At 46.7% G+C, this 17817-nt stretch overlaps 2 protein-coding genes across 9 annotated transcripts in view; both read left to right on the forward strand.

Moving 5' to 3' along the window:
* The window catches only part of HDAC10 (histone deacetylase 10), a 33501-nt gene extending 27186 nt beyond the window's left edge, over window positions 1–6315 (forward strand). For all 7 annotated transcript variants that reach the window (XM_075015397.1, XM_075015378.1, XM_075015405.1 and 4 more), the window contains 3 exons: window positions 559–744; window positions 2261–2420; window positions 2614–6315. In XM_075015397.1, coding sequence (XP_074871498.1) covers window positions 559–744; window positions 2261–2420; window positions 2614–2624 — 357 coding nt within the window. In that variant the 3' untranslated portion in view covers window positions 2625–6315. The remainder of the gene's footprint in view (window positions 1–558; window positions 745–2260; window positions 2421–2613) is intronic.
* An 8521-nt stretch (window positions 6316–14836) lies between these two features.
* TUBGCP6 (tubulin gamma complex component 6) overlaps window positions 14837–17817 on the forward strand; it is a 39932-nt gene continuing 36951 nt past the window's right edge. The window contains exon 1 of one of the 2 annotated variants that reach the window (XM_075015457.1): window positions 14837–14944. The gene's annotated coding sequence lies outside the window, so the exon portion shown is untranslated. Of the gene's footprint in view, window positions 14945–15100; window positions 15219–17817 lie in introns of those variants that run through there. The other variant, XM_075015468.1, reaches the window with a different exon arrangement.

A 17817-nucleotide genomic window follows, 5' to 3' on the forward strand; every position in this document is an offset into this window, starting at 1 on the left:
AGGGTGGGTTGGTTTGTTTTCTTTTTAACTCAAGTAGGATAGAATCAAATATATTGTCTACTAGTTTATAAAACTGATAATGTCTAAGATTGGTTTGAGTCCAGTTTTTACTAATAAAATTTTGGGGAAAATTTCAAGATACCTATATGCGTTAGGCATTTAACTGACATCAGGTCTTTGAAAATTTCCCTTTTTATTTTTTGTCCTATGTTTATGTACCATGAATTTTAGGGACCAAATTTGGGACAACTTGAAGGAGGTTTTAATGGCTTCTGACACTAATTCTGGAAGGGTGGAGTTGTAATGAAAGGGGAGAGGAGGAATAATGCATGTTGAATATTTAAAACAATGAATAACTCATATGAAACTAAGAACATTACATGAGATCAGACAGGTCATCTGTTTCCAAAAGGATATAGTCGAGAAGGTTTTTTTTCTTTTTTTTTCCCCCTTTATTTCTTGGGTGTGTTATTTAAAAAAAAAAATCTAGGTATTGGCACACTCAAGGATTTTGGAGTTGCACGTAAATGTTAAACTGTTTTCTGTTCCTTGTTAAAGGGTGCTGAAAGAAACACTTCCTTTTATGCTGTACTTGGAATAATTCTTCCTGTAGCATATAGTTACCAACCTGATTTAATAATAATAGTCATTGGACCAAACAGGAGCCTTGGTGAAAATGGGATTTCTCTGCTTATTAGTTTACTGAAAGGATTAGCTGAGTCTCGAATTCTTGTGGTAGTTCAGGTAAGACGTGGCATTAGTTCTGATGACCCTAAAATCCATTTGTCTAACAAAGAGCAAGTGTTAAGCACCATTGTCTGCAGGGGTGTGTGGGTGTGTGGGGGTGTGTGTGGGTACTCCACTAATAAATATATATAAATTAATTAAAAAAAAAAAAAAAGAAGCCCATGTAGTAGTAGTAGTAATAATAATAATATGTATGTGGCTTAGTCCAAGTCGCTTAAGATCAGATTTGTAAAAGTATTTAGATACCTACAGATACAGAAATGCGCCCACAGGAATTCTCAGAATCACCTACAAATTGAAATTGTTGGAGGTTAGGCACTAAGCTATTTTTCAAAAGCTTACTAGGCACATGGTCTTTAATCATCCAAATACCCTTACAGATTTGGCTCTTACTGTCTCTAGTCCAACCAAACAAAAAACCCATCATGTAGCACTTCAAAGACTAACAAAATCATTTATTAGGTGATGAGCTTTCGTGGAGCAGACCCATGAAAGCTTGTCACCTAATAAATTATTTTGGTAGTCTTTAAAGTGCTACATGACTGCTTTTTTGTTTTGTTAGGATGCAGACTAACACGGCTTTCTCTCTGTTACTATGTCAGTAATAGTGCTTTAATTACCAGAAGGGTATTACACACCTTAACTCTTTTTAAGATAATCTAATGAAAGGTGCTATTATAAGTGCAAAGTAGTACAGGTTGAACCTGTCTTGTCTGGCACCCTTGGGACCTGATTGGTGCTGGACAAGAGAATTTACCGGACCATGGGAGGTCAATATTTTCGAGCACATTACCAACACTTCCACTGCTTACTGAGCTCTTAGAAGACATTTAGGGGTAAATTACAGCTAAATAACAGCTCAGAACACTGAGAATCAGGACTGGTGGTTGTAAACAAACTTTATGGGACCACAGGAAGCTTGGCCATATCCATGCTAAGTGGACATCTGGCTAACTAAAGTCATACCAGATTATGGAGTTTACTGGACAAGAGAGTTCCAGGATTAGAGGGATTCAATTTGTAGCAGAATTGTATAGCAGAAAAGAAGCCAAGTGAGCAAAAGGAAAGAGTGGATTCATGGTAACTTACATTTTCCATTTATAGATTTACTGACATGTACTTATGTGGGGTAGGTATACCATCTAGGATTCTGGAAGTTGTTTATAATGTCATTACTGGTCTAAGTCAAATGAATCACTATTTGTGATGGAAAATAAAGTAATTTAAATAAGCCCTATCTTCCTCCATTTTTCCATCTTTCATTCTGTATTACTTCTGTTGTCTCATAAATGAGTAACTGAGAGCTAATCAGTAGTTGAGACAAATTAGTTTTATAGGAGTTTACAGTATGAATTCCTTAATTATCTCCTTCAGAAACACCACCATTGGTTGTATTTTGAGACTTGAACATTGAAAGTTACTCATTCTTATGATTGATACTGTCAACTTCATTGCAATAGGTTAAAATGCTGAATTCTCTTGTTGAAACAAATCACAACTGTTTTTCAAATAGGACACAGAAATAAAACTATTGCAAACTGTAGCCACAGCTTTGACAGGTGTTTCTACACCTGACTTTGGAGTCTATGCACCTGCTTCTCAAGAAAGTGTACTTGAAATCAAACAATTAAGACGCCAACTCAAAAAGGAATGGAAAATGCTTCAGTGTTCTGGTAAGTAATCTGTTCATAGTTCCACTTATTGGTACTGAGAGCCTGGAAAGCCTATAAAATTCCCCTTATTAAAATCAAAGGGAGCTTTTTCACTGACAATGTGGGCAGGATCAAAACTTACATGGCTGGTGAACTCTGTCTTGTATTTTCAGTGCAGCTTGATTAATAATGGTGCTGTTTTTCCTCTTTGTAGTAAGGGACTAGACTGCTGGAAGCTGAGATAACATATGGAGATGCACATCTCAGAGCTTGAAGGACCACAGGAAGTTATTGAGTCTAGTCTGCTGCTTGCTTGGCAGGACCAAGCACCATCACTCACAGATTTTTTTTTTTTTAAATCTATTTACCCGCAGTCCCTAAAGGGCCTCCTCAAGGATTGAGCTCCCAACCCTGTGTTTAGGAGGCCAGTGCTCAGGCCACTGAGCTATCTCAATCAAATAACTAGTGCTGTCATTTCATCATAACAGGAAAAAAAAGTATCAAATGTATTTCATGTTTACTGATTTAAAAGAAAATAACCAAAGATTGTTGAGCTATGCCCACAGCTAGAGCCATTCATGATTGTTTTGTGACTTTTTGTTTAAAAGTGACAAATTTTCAGCTGAGAGCTCTTGCTGCTTGTCTGCAAATTGTGCATGTGCCAAGTTGTTCATGCAAAATCTGTATTTGCATGTAACTGCCTGTCACGTTACAGATCCATTCCTACAAACAGGTACAGGTGTATGTTTCCATGCACAGCATCACAGAAGTCTAGAACTGGAAGTGACACTGAGATGTCGTGAGTGCAGTCCCCTGCAGTTAAGGAGGACTAGGTGTTATCTAAACCATACCTGATTGGTGTTTGTCTACCTGCTCTTAAAAACCTCTGTGACAAATTCCACATGAACTGTCCTATTTAACTTACTGAGACTGCTTATGTGCCTAAGCCTACTCATGTGATTTGTGAATACACAGATGGGGTTTGCACATGCAATAAGTTAAATGTACATGAATTTTGAAGCTGATTGGAGACTTGGGTCAAGTGGAGGGTAGACAGAAGATGGGATTCTAAAAGGTGTGATCCTAATACAGAAATTAGTCTGCAGTGCCTTCCAACAATATGCACCAAAGCCATTCTGAAGCTAAACATGGTAGCAGAAACTTGTATGGACAGAATCCTGAAGCCTCTTTTTAATCTCCTTTTGCAAGCTCCCACATTACTTTCCATGGAACAGATCTGGTATCAAGTTGGATTGCAAAATATTTTCACTTAGTCACTCAGGCTGTGTCTACACTACAAAATAACTTTGAAGTTGTTCACTTCAAAGTAAGCAACGTTGAAGCAGAGCATCTACACGTAAAAAGCATCTTCCCTTACTTCAAAGTAGGCTCCCTACTACTTCGAAGTAAAATGTCTACATGCCAGTAGCCCCTACTTTTGAAGTAAGGGGCCAGGAAATGATGCAGGCAAGGGGCTGCATGGCCAACAAGCTCTTCCGGGCTTGCAGCCAGCTGATGCCCTTAAAGGTCCCCTCCCAACACTCCCACCCTACACATGCTCAAGGCTGCCAGGCTGCGAACGGCAAGAGGGCACGTGCTGGGGAAAAGAGCCGGAGACCATGCCAGCTGACACCCTCCGCAAAGATGATGTGCTCTCCATTCTGGCCAGCCTGCTGGTCATGCTGGTTGCCCTACTGCACCTTCATTGGACCCAGCCTCCAGGCCCTGGTCACAGCCCTGCTGACCCCCAGCCCCCCTGAGGCAGCGCCAGTGGGCCTTCACCACCAGCACCAAGTGGTGGGACTAGCTGGTGCTGAAGGATTGGGACAAGTGGTGGCTGAGGAACTTTCGCATTACCCGCCAGACATTCGAGGAGTTCTGGCCCTAGCTTGCCCCAGTCCTCCAGCATCGGGACACCTGGATGCGGCCAGCGCTCCTGGTGCAGGAGAGGGTGGCCGTTGAACTATGGAGGCTGGCAACCCCCAACAGCAACCAGTCCATCAGCCACCAATTTGGAGTCGGCAGGGCCACTGTTAGAGCAGTACTAATTGAGGTACGTCCAGCCCCAGCCGTAGACCCACCCTGGGGAGGAGGTGACTGGGAAGGGGGAAGGAGACCCACTGGCAGGGAGCGGGCCTCCCAATCAAGTGTTCATGGACGTGTCTTCCTCCGCCACCGGAGGTCATTTGAGCCATCAACACCATGCTCATGCGATGTGTTGTGACTCTGGGGGATCTGGACGCCACCCTTGCCAGGTTCGCGGACCTGGGCTTCCCCAGTTGTTTCAGAAACCTGGAGAGGAAGCAAGTGGTGATCCAGGCTCCAAACCACAGCATAGGCACTTACATTAACAGGAAGGGGTATCACTCGCTGGTACTCCAGGCCCTGGTGGATGTGTGCAGCTGTTTCCTAGATGTGTGTGTGGGTTGGCTGGGCAGGTCCCATGACTCCCAGGTGTTCTGGAATTCGTGGCTGGGACACCAGATGATGGAGAGCATATATGTCCCCCCCCCATGGGAGCTCCCACTCGGGGACATCATGATGCCCTCCCTGCATTGTGGCTGACGCTGCGTACCCACTGAACCCATGGCTCATGTTGCCCTATACTGGACATACTTTGCGGGACCAGGACACCTTTAACAGTTGCCTTAACCACACCGGGGCACAGTAGGGCTGGCATTTGGGAGGCTGAAAGGTAGATTTTGCAGCCTCCTCCCCAGGCTGGATGGCAGCCTCCCAAATGTTCTCTTGGTGATTGTTGTCTGCTATGCTCTCCACAACCTTGTGGAGGGCCACTGGGAGCCCTTTATCCAGGGCTGGGCCATGGACCTGGGGTCTGGCCATGAACAATCACCCATTGCCCCATGCTGTGAGACCCACAGGGATGGGGTCAGGGTCTGGGAGGCTTTGTGCCAGGCCCTTGACCAGGGCCTACCCTGACCTTCCCAGCCACATGCCACCCGACTCCCACACCTCTCATTCTTCACCCCTCTCCCACCAAGCACCAGGGACATGGGGTTAGGGTAGGAACAATTAACTTTGCTGTGGGAAATAAAGTATTTGAAAAAACACAATAGAACATTGTAACGATTTACAGTGCACAGGGGGAACAGTCAGCAGTGGGGAGGCAGGGGTCTAGGTGGGGAACTGAACCGGGAGGTGGGCTGGAATGGGGGAAGGATCAGTTGCCCAGAGACATGGGGGGCCAGGACCACAGGGAGGGTAGGGTTGGAGTGGAGTGCCACAAGCTTGACCTCTGCAGGGTGTATGTTTGGGGGGGTGGGCAGTGGGGCTGGGTCAGGTGTGCCTGCCTCCACGCCAGCCTGATGCAGGTGGCTGGTGCCAGGTCTGCCATGCAGTGGGTGGTTGTGGGACGGGCTGGTGAGGGGGTGGGAGGTTGGGTGAGACAGGCAGCCAAGCCTGAGCCAGTGTTCATGCTGCCGGCCAGCTGCACCCACACGTCCCGCTCCATGGCCAGCCAGTCCAAGACCATCCCAGTCATCCCCCACAGTACTACCTGGTCATTCAGTTGCCTCCTCCCTCCAGCGTCATCTCCAGGAGGCCATGTCACAGGGGGATGCAGACTGGGGCAATGGGGCAGCTTCCTGCAACTGCAGTCCTCTCTGATGGGCTGTCGCAGCTGCCTGGCAATGGAACTATCTTTCTGATAAAAAGAAATTGTTGAAAATTCCCAATAAGTTATACTTGTGACCTGCCTTCATTTGATTGTAATATTTTATAGACAATGCTTTAATGACATCAATATTTTTGCATTTGTAATGTAAATGTTCTTGAACTCTTGATCAAATTAAGTGGAAGAATTTCAAGGATTACTTTGCAGGTAATTTCAGAAGTTTGTTTGCAAGGCTGTTGAGTATTAGTCAGCTATTTACAATAAAAATTATTCATTTCTGTACATTGTCTTCCAGTGGCATTATTTGTTATAGACTTAGTAGTAGGCATCCTTCAGTCTGCATAGACTATGGATCGTGCCCTTTATAGTTTCAATTGAGGACTTCATTTACAGCATCTACTATGACTATGAAGACCCACATGAGAGTGACAGTCCTTGCTGCATCTTTTGCAGATGTGGTGGGTGTCTGGCAAGTCCTTTAGTGTGCTTTCTGTATGCTCGCTTGTCCTCTGCTAGCTGTCTGATCCTTATCTCGCCCTTCTGAAGACCCTTGTGTAACCCCTGCCTCCATCTGCTGTGGTCTGCTAGTTCTTCCCAGTTGTCCAGCTCGATGTCGACCTCTCTGAGGTCTCTCTTGCAGACATCTTTGTAGTGCAACTGGGGGCGTCCGGGAGGTCTTTTGCCAGAGGCTAGCTCACCATACAGGATGTCTTTTGGAATCCTTCCATCATTCATCCTGTGGATGTGGCCAAGCCAGCGGAACCAACGCTGCCTGAGGAGGGTGTGCATGGTTGGGATTCCAGCTTGCTTGAGGACGGCGGTGTTGGTCACTCTGTCCTTCCATGATATTCCAAGGATGCATTGCAGCAGGAAAGGCCCCTGGCCAGGATGGTATACCACCAGAGGTAATCAAGTGTGCCGCGGACACACTCCTGGAACCCCTACATGAGCTACTGTGCCTGTGCTGGAAAGAGGGTGAGGTTCCACAGGATATGCGCGATGCTAACATTGTAATGTTGTATAAGAACAAAGGAGACAGAAGTGACTGCAACAACTACCATGGAATCTCCCTCCTAAGCATCGCTGGTAAACTGTTCGCTCACGTCATCCTTGGCAGACTCCAGAAGATTGCTGAGAGGGTGTACCCCGAATTGCAGTGCGGATTCCACGCAGAGAGGTCTACCATTGACATGGTCTTCTCTCTAAGGCAGCTGCAGGAGAAGTGCAGGGAGCAGAGGAAGCCACTCTACGTAGCCTTCATTGACCTGACCAAGGCCTTTGACTTGGTCAGCAGGGATGGTCTGTTCAAACTGCTCCACAAGATAGGCTGTCCTCCACGGTTACTCAAGATGATCCAGTCGTTCCACAAAGACATGAGAGGAACCATCCAATATGACGGCGCATTATTGGATGCTTTCAGAATCAGGAGTGGCGTCAAACAAGGATGCGCGCTTGCTCCAACATTGTTTGGGATCTTCTTCGCACTCCTCCTGAAGCATGCCTTTGGATCTTCAACAGAGGGCATCTTGCTGCACACAAGATCTGTTCTCCAAAGCGTGCAAGGACTTTGGGCTTACCATCAGCCTAAAGAAGACAGATGTACTTGGTCAGGATGTTGCTGAATCCCCATCAATCAGCATTGACAACTATACGTTAGAGGTCCATCCACGAGTTCGTTTACCTTGGGTCCACCATCAGACACCCTGTTGTTGGACACTGAGCTAAATAGGAGGATCGGAAAAGCGGCCACAACTCTGTCCAGACTCAGCAAGAGTGTGGAATAATAACAAGCTGTACACTCACACCAAAATGCAAGTCTACAGAGCCTGCATCCTCAGCACCCTCCTTTATGGCAGCGAGACTTGGACCCTGTATGCCCGCCAGGAAAAGAGGCTGAACTGTTATAAACTTAGTCACCACAAAAATATACTGGAAGTGCAACTGCTAAAAACGTGGTGCAACAATAGCAATCAGACTTTGAGAAGGTAAAAACAACCATACTGGGTTAAACCAAAGGTCCATCTAGCCCAGTATCCTGTCTTCTGACAGTGGCCAATGCCAGATGCCCTGGGGGAGTGAACAGAACAGGTAATCCTCAGGTGCTCCCTCACTGTCATCCAATCCTCACTTCTGACAAACAAAGGCTGTGGACACCATTCCTACTCATGATGGACTTAGCCTTCATTAATTTATTCAGTTCTGTTTTGAACCCTATTAAAGTCCTGGTCTTCAGAACAGCCTCTGGCAGGGAGTTCCACGGGCCTACTGTGTGCTGCATGAAGAAAAACTGCCTTTCATTGGTTTTAAACCTGCTACTCATTAATTTCACTTGGTGACCTGTAGTTCTTCTGTAATATTAATAAGTAACTTTTCCTTTTTCACCTTTTCATAGAATCACAGAATATTAGGACTGGAAGGGACCTCCAGAGGCCATCAAGTCCAGCCCCCTGCCCTAATGGCAGGACCAAGTACTGTCTAAACCATCCCTGATAGACATCTGTCTAAGCTGTTCTTAAATATCTCCAGTGATGGAGATTCCACAACCTCCCTTGGCAATTTATTCCACTCTTTGACTGCCCTGACAGTTAGGAACTTTTTCCTAATGTCCAACCTAAACCTCCCTTGCTGCAGTTTAAGTCCATTGCCTCTTGTTCTATCCTCAGAGGCCAAAAAGACCAAGTTGTGTCCTTCCTCCTTAGGACACCCTTTTAGATACCTGAAAACCACTACCATGTTCCCCCCTCAATCTTTTCTTTTCCAAACGAAACAAGCCCAATTCTTTCAGCCTTTCTTCATAGGTCACATTCTATAGACGTTTAATCATTCTTGTCGCTATTTTCTGCACCCTTTTTAATTTCTCCACATCTTTCTTGAACTGCGATGCCAAGAACTGGACACAATACTCCAGCTGAGGCCTCACCAGTGCAGAGTAGAGCAGAAGAATGACTTCTTGTGTCTTGTTCACAACACACCTGTTAATGTATCCCAGAATCAGTGCTGACTCATATTTAGCTTGTGGTCCACTATAACCCCTAGATCCGTTTCTACTGTAGTCATTCCTAGACAGTCTCTCCTCATTCTGTATGTGTGAAACTGATTGTTCCTTCCCAAGTGGAGCACTTTGCATTTGTCCTTATTAAACTTCATCCTGTTTACCTTGGACCATTTATCCAATTTATCCAGATCATTTTGAATTATGACCCTATCCTCCAAAGCAGTTGCAGTGCCTCCCATCTTGGTATCATCTGCAAATGTAATAAGCATACTGTCTATGCCAATACCTAAATCGTTGATGAAACTATTGAACAGAACCAGTCATAAAACAGACCCCTGCACAACCCCACTTGTTATATTTTTCCAGCAGGATTGAGACCCATTAAGAACTACTCTGTAAGTATGATTATCCAGCCAGTTATGCACCCACCTTACAGTAGCCTCGTCTAAGTTGTATTTGCCTAGTTTTTTTATAACAATATCATGTGAGACTGTACCAAATGCTTTACTAAAGTCTAGGTATACCACATCTACTGCTTCTCCCCTATCCACAAGGCTTGTTATCCTATCAAAGAAGACTATCAGATTGGTTTGACATGATTTGTCCTTTACAAATCCATGCTGGCTGTTCCCTATCGCCTTACCACCTTCCAAGTGCTTGCAGATGATTTCTTTAATTAACTGCTCCATTATCTTCCCTGGCACAGAAGTTAAGCTGACTGGCCTGTAGTTTCCTGGGTTATGCTTATTCCCCTTTTTATAGATGGGCACTATATTTGCCCTTTTCCAGTCTTCTGGGATCTCTCCTGTCTTCCATGATTTTCCAAATATGACAGCTAAAGGCTCAGATACCTCCTCTATCAGCTCGAGTATTCTAGGATGCATTTCATCAGGCCCTGGTGAATTGCAGACATCTAATTTTTCTAAGTGATTTTTAACTTGTTCTTTTTTTATTTCAACTTCTAACCCTACTTCTTTCCCACTAGCGTTCACTGTTAGGTGATCCTTCATCAGACTTCTCAGTGAAGACCAAAACAAAGAAGTCATTAAGCATCTCTGCCCTTTCCAAGTTCCCTGTTTGCTGTTTCTCCCTCCTCACTGAGCAATGGCCCTTCCCTGTCCCTGGTCTTCCTTGGTTTCTAATGTATTGATAAAAAGCCTTCTTATTTCCCTTTATGCCTGCAGCTAGATTGAGCTCATTTTGTGCCTTAGCCTTTCTAATCTTGTTCCTGCATTCTTGTGTTGTTTGCCTATGTGCATCCTTTGTAATTTGTCTGTTTCCATTTTTTAATGATTCCTTTTTTATTTTGAGATCATGCAAGATCTCCTGGTTAAGCCAAGGCAGTCTTTTGCCATATTTTCTATCTTTCCTATGCAGGGGGATAGCTTGCTTTTGGGCCCTCAATAATGTCCTTTTGAAAAACTGCCAACTCTCCTCAGCTGTTTTTCCCCTCAGTTTTGCTTCCCATGGGACCTTACCTACCAGCTCTGAGTTTACCAAAATCTGCCCTCCTGAAATCCATTATCTCTATTTTGCTGTTTTCTGTTCTACCCTTACTTAGAATTGTGAAGTCTATGATTTCATGATCACTTTCACCCAAGCTGCCTTCCACTTTCAAGTTTTCCACCAATTCCTCCCTATTTGTTAAAATCAACTCGAGAACAGCTTCTCCTCGGTAGCTTTTTCAACTTTTTGGAATAAAAAAATTGTCTCCAATGCAATCCAAGAATTTACTGGATAGTCTGTGCCCTGCTGTATTAGTTTCCCAACATATATCTGGATAGTTGAAGTCCCCTATCACCATCAAATCCTGGGCCCTGCATGACTTTAATTGTTTAAAAAAAGCCTCATCCACCTCTTCCACCTGGTTAGGTGGCCTGTAGTAGACTCCTAGCAGGACACCACCCTTGTTTTTTCCCCTCTTAGTCTAACCCAGAAACTCAACACGTCCATCTCCACCTCAGTCCAAGTGTGTACATTTTTAATACATAAGGCAACACCTCCCCCCTTTCTTCCCTGTCTATCCTTCCTAAGCAGGCTATACCCTTCAATACCAACATACCAATCATATGTATTATCCCACCAAGTTTCAGTGATGCCAGCAATGTCATAGTTGTATTTATTTATTAGCACTTCCAGTTCTTCCTGGTTATTACCCATACTTCTTGCATTTGTATATAGGTATCTAAGATATTGATTTGATCTTGCCTCCCTGTTTTGCCCTGACCCTCTTTTTACTCTGAGATTGCTGCCTATGCTCCCTCCTATTTCTGAACCATCTCCCAGGTTTCCATGTTCTCCACTTACCTATGGGCTTTGCTCCCCTGTCCCCATCAAACCTAGTTTAAAGCCCTCCTCACTAGGTTAGCCAGTCTGTGTCCAAATGTGGTCTTTCCCCCTCCTCGAAAGGTGAACGCCATCTCTGCCTAGCAGTCCTTCTTGGAATAGCATCCCATGGTCAAGGAAGCCAAAGCCTTCCTGGCATCACCATCTTTGAAGCCAGGCATTCACGTCTAGGATGCACCTGTCTCTGCCTGGGCCCTTACCGCTGACAGGCAGGATTGAAGAATACCACCTGCACCCCAAATTTCCACACCCATGCCCCCAGAGCCCTGAAGTCACTTTTGACCTGCTCAGTGTGTCACGTCGCAGAATCATTAGTGCCCACGTGGATGAGAAGCATGGGATAGTAGTCAGAGGGCCGGATCATCCTCGACAACGCCTCCATAATGTCTTGGATCTGGCAGGCAGCATACCTCCCAAGATGAAATGTCAGGGCGACAGATGGGCACCTCTGTCCCCCTCAGAAGAGAGTCCCCCACCACCACTTCTATACGTTTCCTCCTTGCAGTGGTGGCAGCAGACTTCCCAGCCTTGGGAGTAGGAGGCTTTTCCTCTGCTGTACAGGGTGATACTTTGTCTCCTATATCAAGTACAGTGTAACGGTTTCCTAGTACCACACTGGGAGGGTTCTGAGCAGGGGTGGAACACTGCCTACTGCCAGAAGTAACAAGCTGCCATTGTCCACCCTGATCTATCTCCTCCTCCCACAGTGGTTTATCAGCCATCCTTTGTACTGGGACAGTTACCTCAGCTGTCTCCACATGAATACTATCCAGGAACTACTCGTGGAGTCGGATACTCCTCAACCTAGCTACCTCCTCCTGTAGCTCTCCCACCTGCTGCCTGAGAGATTCCACCAGCAGACTCCTTTCACACTGGATGGTTCCCCCAGCCTGGATATCAGTAGGTGGGAATTGCAAGCCACAGTCTCTGCAAAGCCACACCAGGATCTGGGTAGAGGCATCCATGGTCAGGCAGTCTGTCTGGCTACAGGCACAGGTGGAGGAGACAGTAGTAGTGCTGGCACAGGTGTTGTGGGTCTTCCTAACCATCATAGACCTCCCTCTTAAACTCTCCTGGCTGCAGCTCCCTGTCCGCTTTGCTTCCCTGGTCGCCCTTGCCTCTGGCTTTTAAAGCCTGCTGGCCTGGGTGAGGCCCTCCCCCCTGCGAGTGACACGGGAAGGCTGATCAAGGGAAGGTAGGTCAGGCACGCAGTCCCAACTGCCACGGAAACTGAAACTCACCCACCTGAAATCAAAATGGCAGTTCAAATTCAATAGCAAGTCAGCACTTAGAGGGACGGGAGCCTGTGACACACAACATGTGCACCGGGGCTCAGGCTGAGCTTGCTTCCTGACACAAGTGCGGTGCTGTAGGGACACACAGGGTCCCCATGGAGCAGGGCTGGCTTGAGGATTTCAGGGGCCCCATGCAGTATTGTTTCCAGAGCAGTCATGATTTGGTAGACCTCTATCATATCCACCCTCGTGCTCCTCTTTTCTAAAAGTCCCACTCTTCTTAATCTCACTTCATATGGCACCCCTTCCAAACTCTTAATATTTTTGTTGCCCTTTTCTAAAGCTTTTCCCATGCCAGTGTTACCTTTTTGATGAGATGACCACAACTGTATACAGTATGACTCTGGCAGAGCACTGCATGGTCAATACTGGGGCAGGTGGTCACAAGCAGATGATTTGCCATCTGCTGCCTGGTATCTGCCTCAGGTGGATAGGTTTGGACCTGGGGGGGAGGGGAGAACTGTGTGTTCAGGCCAGGGGGTATGTTGGGGCCTTGTGGGGTCAGGGTTCAGTCAGGGAGTTTCTTGGGCTGAGTGGGGGCCTTTTGGGGGGATAAACCAGGGATGGCTAGAGGGGAGGAAGGGCCACCTGGAAAGCCTCAGGTGCAAGGGTAAGTCATACTGTGGGGTGGGGTAGCAGTAAGTCTCTTCCACCCTAGATCTTAGAGCATAGGCCATCGACTACCATTCAGCAGCATCCCATCTTGGGAAATCTTTTCCAGTTCTTCTGAGCAGGTGTATCCCATCTTTTTAGTATCTGCCTTCAGGTCTCTAAACCAGGTGTTTCTAGGACGCCCTCTTTTCCTTTTAGGTTCCCACTTAAGGTTTGCCTTCTGATGTTGGTGGGTTGGTTTTCTGAGGGTATGTCCAATCCATCACCAATGCCTCTTCCTGATTTCTTCTTCAACAGGAAGTTGGTGCATCAGATATCACAGGTCTTGGTTGTTGGCATACAGCTAGTGGATCCGGAGGATTTCACATACAACCATTGATAAACATCTTTTTTTTGTTTTGTTTTTGTTTGTTTTGGACAGTCCTCTCTGTCGTGGTGGGTGGTCCATATCTATATAAAGTATCCACCCCAGAAATTCCTGTGTATGGACCTGGGCTCCCTCTCCTCCACTTTGCCTGAGTTCACCAGGATTCCTGGAATCAGGCTCCATCTCCTAGAGACTGCTGCACCCAAACCGAGAGAGTTCACTTCCCTAAAAATTCAGTGGTGCAGGGGGACTAAAGCAAACTCCCTCTCCAAGCTGGGCCCACACTGCTCCCAGAAGCAGCTGGCACATGCATGCGAACGTTGGGAAGCCAGGGGGTCTCTACTGGGTCTCCAGGAAGTTCTCCTTGCCCCAGTCAGTTCTGCCACTCCTGTTAGTTCAGAACCATGGCCAATGGGACTTGTTGGGGATGGTGCCTGCCCACTCCCCACTGCATTATTGACCAAGAGGTGCTTGAAGTAAATCTCACCTACCCAGAGCCTGCACCCCAAGCCCCTGTCCCTGCCCTGAGCTCCTCAAGGAGTCCACACCCCAAATCCCCTCTACCACCTACCCCCTTGGCCCAGCCCTGAGCCGCCTGGTGGAGCCAGCACCTCACAGCCCATGGCCGTTCCCTAACCTCCCTCCCACAGCCCACACCCTTCTCCTCCTGGACCCCAACCACTACCCCGGGCCTCAGCCCCGAGCCCCTTCCCACACGCCAACCCCCGGGCCTCAACCCACACCCGCTTCTGCCCCCAACCTTCTGCCCCAGCCGGACGAGAACGGGCGGGAAGGGGGATCCTAGCGCCAACACCCCGGGGCAAAGAGCGGGGCAGAGGGTAGGCTACGGAGGAGACGCCGGCAGGGGCAGCCCGCCCCCAGAAGCCTAGGCGGGCGACGCAGCGGCTCTAGCGTCCCGGCTGGACTCATGCTGCAGGCGGTTACTGGCCGTGCCAAGCGGCAGCCGCTACGTTAACTGGGGGGCGAACAACTCGTGCAGAGTCGGGCACTATCTGCACCCGTCAGGTGGAGCACCGCCCCCCGCCTCCTGCAACCAGCCCCGCCCTTCGCAGCCGCAGGGACTGAGGCCCTCCGCGGCCAGCGGCGGGACACAGCTCCGCTCCGACCGCGCCTCGGCGTCCCGTCTGCCCCGCCCGGCCCCGTCGCTCTCCTGTGACGTGTCGAGGGCGCCGCCGCGCTCTTGCTGGAGTCGAAGAGCGGGACGCGGGACGCGCGACGCGCAGCTGCTCGCGGGCTGGAGCGGCTCCGCCAGGCGCCTGGGGCTGCTCACGCGCGGTAGGGCCGGCGGCGGCGGGGGCTCCGCGTGTGGGTGGCGGATGCCTCGGTTCTCGTAGGGGGACTGCGCCCGGGGAGCGTGGGCTGGCGCGGCCGGGCCGTTACAGTCCGTGCCCGTTTAGGGGGCAGTAGTGGCGCCTTGGCGGGCGAGGCGCCGCTGGGTTTGCTCGGCGTGGAGTGCACCTGCTTGGTCAGCTCAGGCTCTCAGGCTGTTCCTATCCCCGGAAGGACGTGGCCCTCCCGCCCCGCTTACACGGTGCTGCTTGAACATCTGGTATGATCAGCTGAGCGTTGCGTTTGTTAATCAGGTTGCTAGTGGGGAGTTGCTGGAGGATGTGTGGTCGGGCTAGCTCAATGGTCTGAGCATTGGCCTGCTAAACCCAGAGTGTGAGCTCAGTCTGTGAGGAGGCTGTTTAGGGGTTTGTGGTAAATAGATTAATCTTTTTCGGTCAGGCATGGTACTTGGTCCCGCCGAGAAGGCGGGGGACTGAACTTGATAACCTCCAAGGTCCCTTCCAGTTCTATGAGATGTGTGTCTCCATATATAAATACTGATGAGTATTGATGAGACACTTGGAGTCATTAGTGCTGGATCTCCCTTCGTGCGCTAACCTGGGTTTGCTCATGTGCCAGGACAGGCTTTTTCTCCACCATGTGCCCTGTCCTCACTTTAAAAAAAAAAAAAAAGAGAGACCAAAATAAGGGTTTTTATAAGAAGTTAAACAGTTAACTGGCCCTTGCTGGTGAACTCAGCCGCCAACCACACCAGGCCACAGCAGCCCTGGCAGTGGAGAGGCTGGCAGGCTGGTGGGTCTCATACCTGGGGCGGGACCTCATAGACACAGTGGTGGTCTAGGCTGCAGGCAGTCCCTAAGTTTAAATGGTTAACTGATCAACTGCTAGGATTTAATCCTAATTAATTTTAAAATTACTTTAAAAAATTGAGATCTGTAAAAGTCACCATGGCCTGATGAAATGTGCCCTAGAATGCTCAAGCAGCTGATAGCTAAAGGCTTGGATACCTCCTCTATCGTCTTTGAGAAGTCATGGAAGTCCGGAGGGATTCCAGAAAACTGGAAAAGGGTAAATATAGTGCCTTTCTATAAAAAGAGGAGTAAGAATAACCCAGGAAATTACAGACCAGTCAGTTTAACTTCTGTTCTGGTAAGATAATGGCGCAAGTAATTAAGGTAGCATTTCCCAAACTGCATTCCATATAACACTGGTATCCCACATGATGTGCATAGGTGTTCCATGAAAAAATTTGGATGAAAGCGATATTTTTCCTTCTAAAATATTAAATAAGCAATCATATGTATCAAAAACACGTAGGTATTTGAATAGTATTTAGATTGTAGGTGTATAAATATTTATAATGTGACTCATGTCGAAACAGATGCAGAAACACTCTTCCCATTTAAAAACTGTAAAAAAATTATAAAAACACAATTTACAAAAACATTTTTCCATACCTAAGTTTTACATTTCTTTTTCATAACAATGTTTTTTAAGCTTTAAGGAAGAACAGTCCTTTTTTGAACAATATTGTCCTTTCTACTTTGTACAAAAGAATGATACTAACTATACTTCTTTTGGCTGTTATACTGATGTTTTGTTTTGGGTTTGTACTGAATATTTATTTTTTTTAATTCATCTGCAGACATCTGGAAGAAAATAAGATGATAGGTAACAGACAGCCTGGATTTGTAAAGAACAAACCAATCTGATGCCTTTCTTTGACAGGGTAACAAGCTTTGTGGAAAAGGGAGAAACAGTGGACATGGTATATGTAGAATTTTAGTGAGACATTTGATATGGTCTCACATGATCTTATCAGTAAACTGGGTAAATACAACTTAGATGGGGCTACTATAAGGTGGGTGCATAACTGCCAGGATAACAGTTCTCAGAGAATAGTGTTTAGTGGTTCACAGTCATACTGGAAGGGCATAACAAGTGAAGTTCTGCCAGGGTCTGTTTTGAGACCGGTTTTATTCAGTATCTTCATCAACGATTTAGATATTGGCAGAGAGTGTACTTATTGAGTTTGCAGAAGATACCAATCTGGGAGGGATTGCAACTGCTTTGGAGGATAGGGTCATAATTCAAAATGATCTGGACAAACTGGAGAAGTGGTCTGAGGTAAATAGGATGAAATTTAATAAGGACAAATGTGAAGTACTCCACTTAGGAAGGAATAATCAGTTTCACACATACAGAATGGAACATGACTGTCTAGAAAGGAGTACTGCAGAAATGGATCTAGGGGTCAAAGTGGAGCACAAACTAAATATGAATCAACAGTGTGATGCTGTTGCAGAAAAAGCAAGCATGATTCTGGCATGTATTAACAGGAGAGGTGAGAGCAAGATATGAGAAGTCATTCTTCCACTCTACTCTGCACTGATTAAGCCTTATTTGGAGTATTATGTCCAGTTTTGGGCACCACTTTTGAAGAAAGATGTGGAAAAATTGGAGAAGGTCCGGATAAGAGTAACAAGAATGATTAAACGTCTAATGACCCTGAGCTATGAAGGAAGACTGAAAGAATTGGGTTGTTTAGCTTACAAAAGAGAAGACTGAGAGGGGACATGATAGGGCTTTACAAGTACCTAAAAGAGTATTCAAAGGAGGAGGGAGAAAAATTGTTCTTTTTGGCCTCTGAGGCTTACACTGCAGCAAGGGAAGTTTAGGTTTGACATTAGGAAAAACTTCCTAACTGTCAGGGTGGTTAAAGAATGGAGTAAATTGCCTAGAGATGTTGTGGAATCTCCATCACTGGAGATATTTAAGAGCAGGTTAGTTAGACATCTATCAGGGATGGTCTAGACGGTTCTTGGTCCTGCCATGAAGGCAGGAGATTGCACTCAATG

The sequence above is a fragment of the Carettochelys insculpta genome, chromosome 1 (assembly GCF_033958435.1).
Source record: "Carettochelys insculpta isolate YL-2023 chromosome 1, ASM3395843v1, whole genome shotgun sequence".
Taxonomy (NCBI): domain Eukaryota; kingdom Metazoa; phylum Chordata; order Testudines; family Carettochelyidae; genus Carettochelys; species Carettochelys insculpta.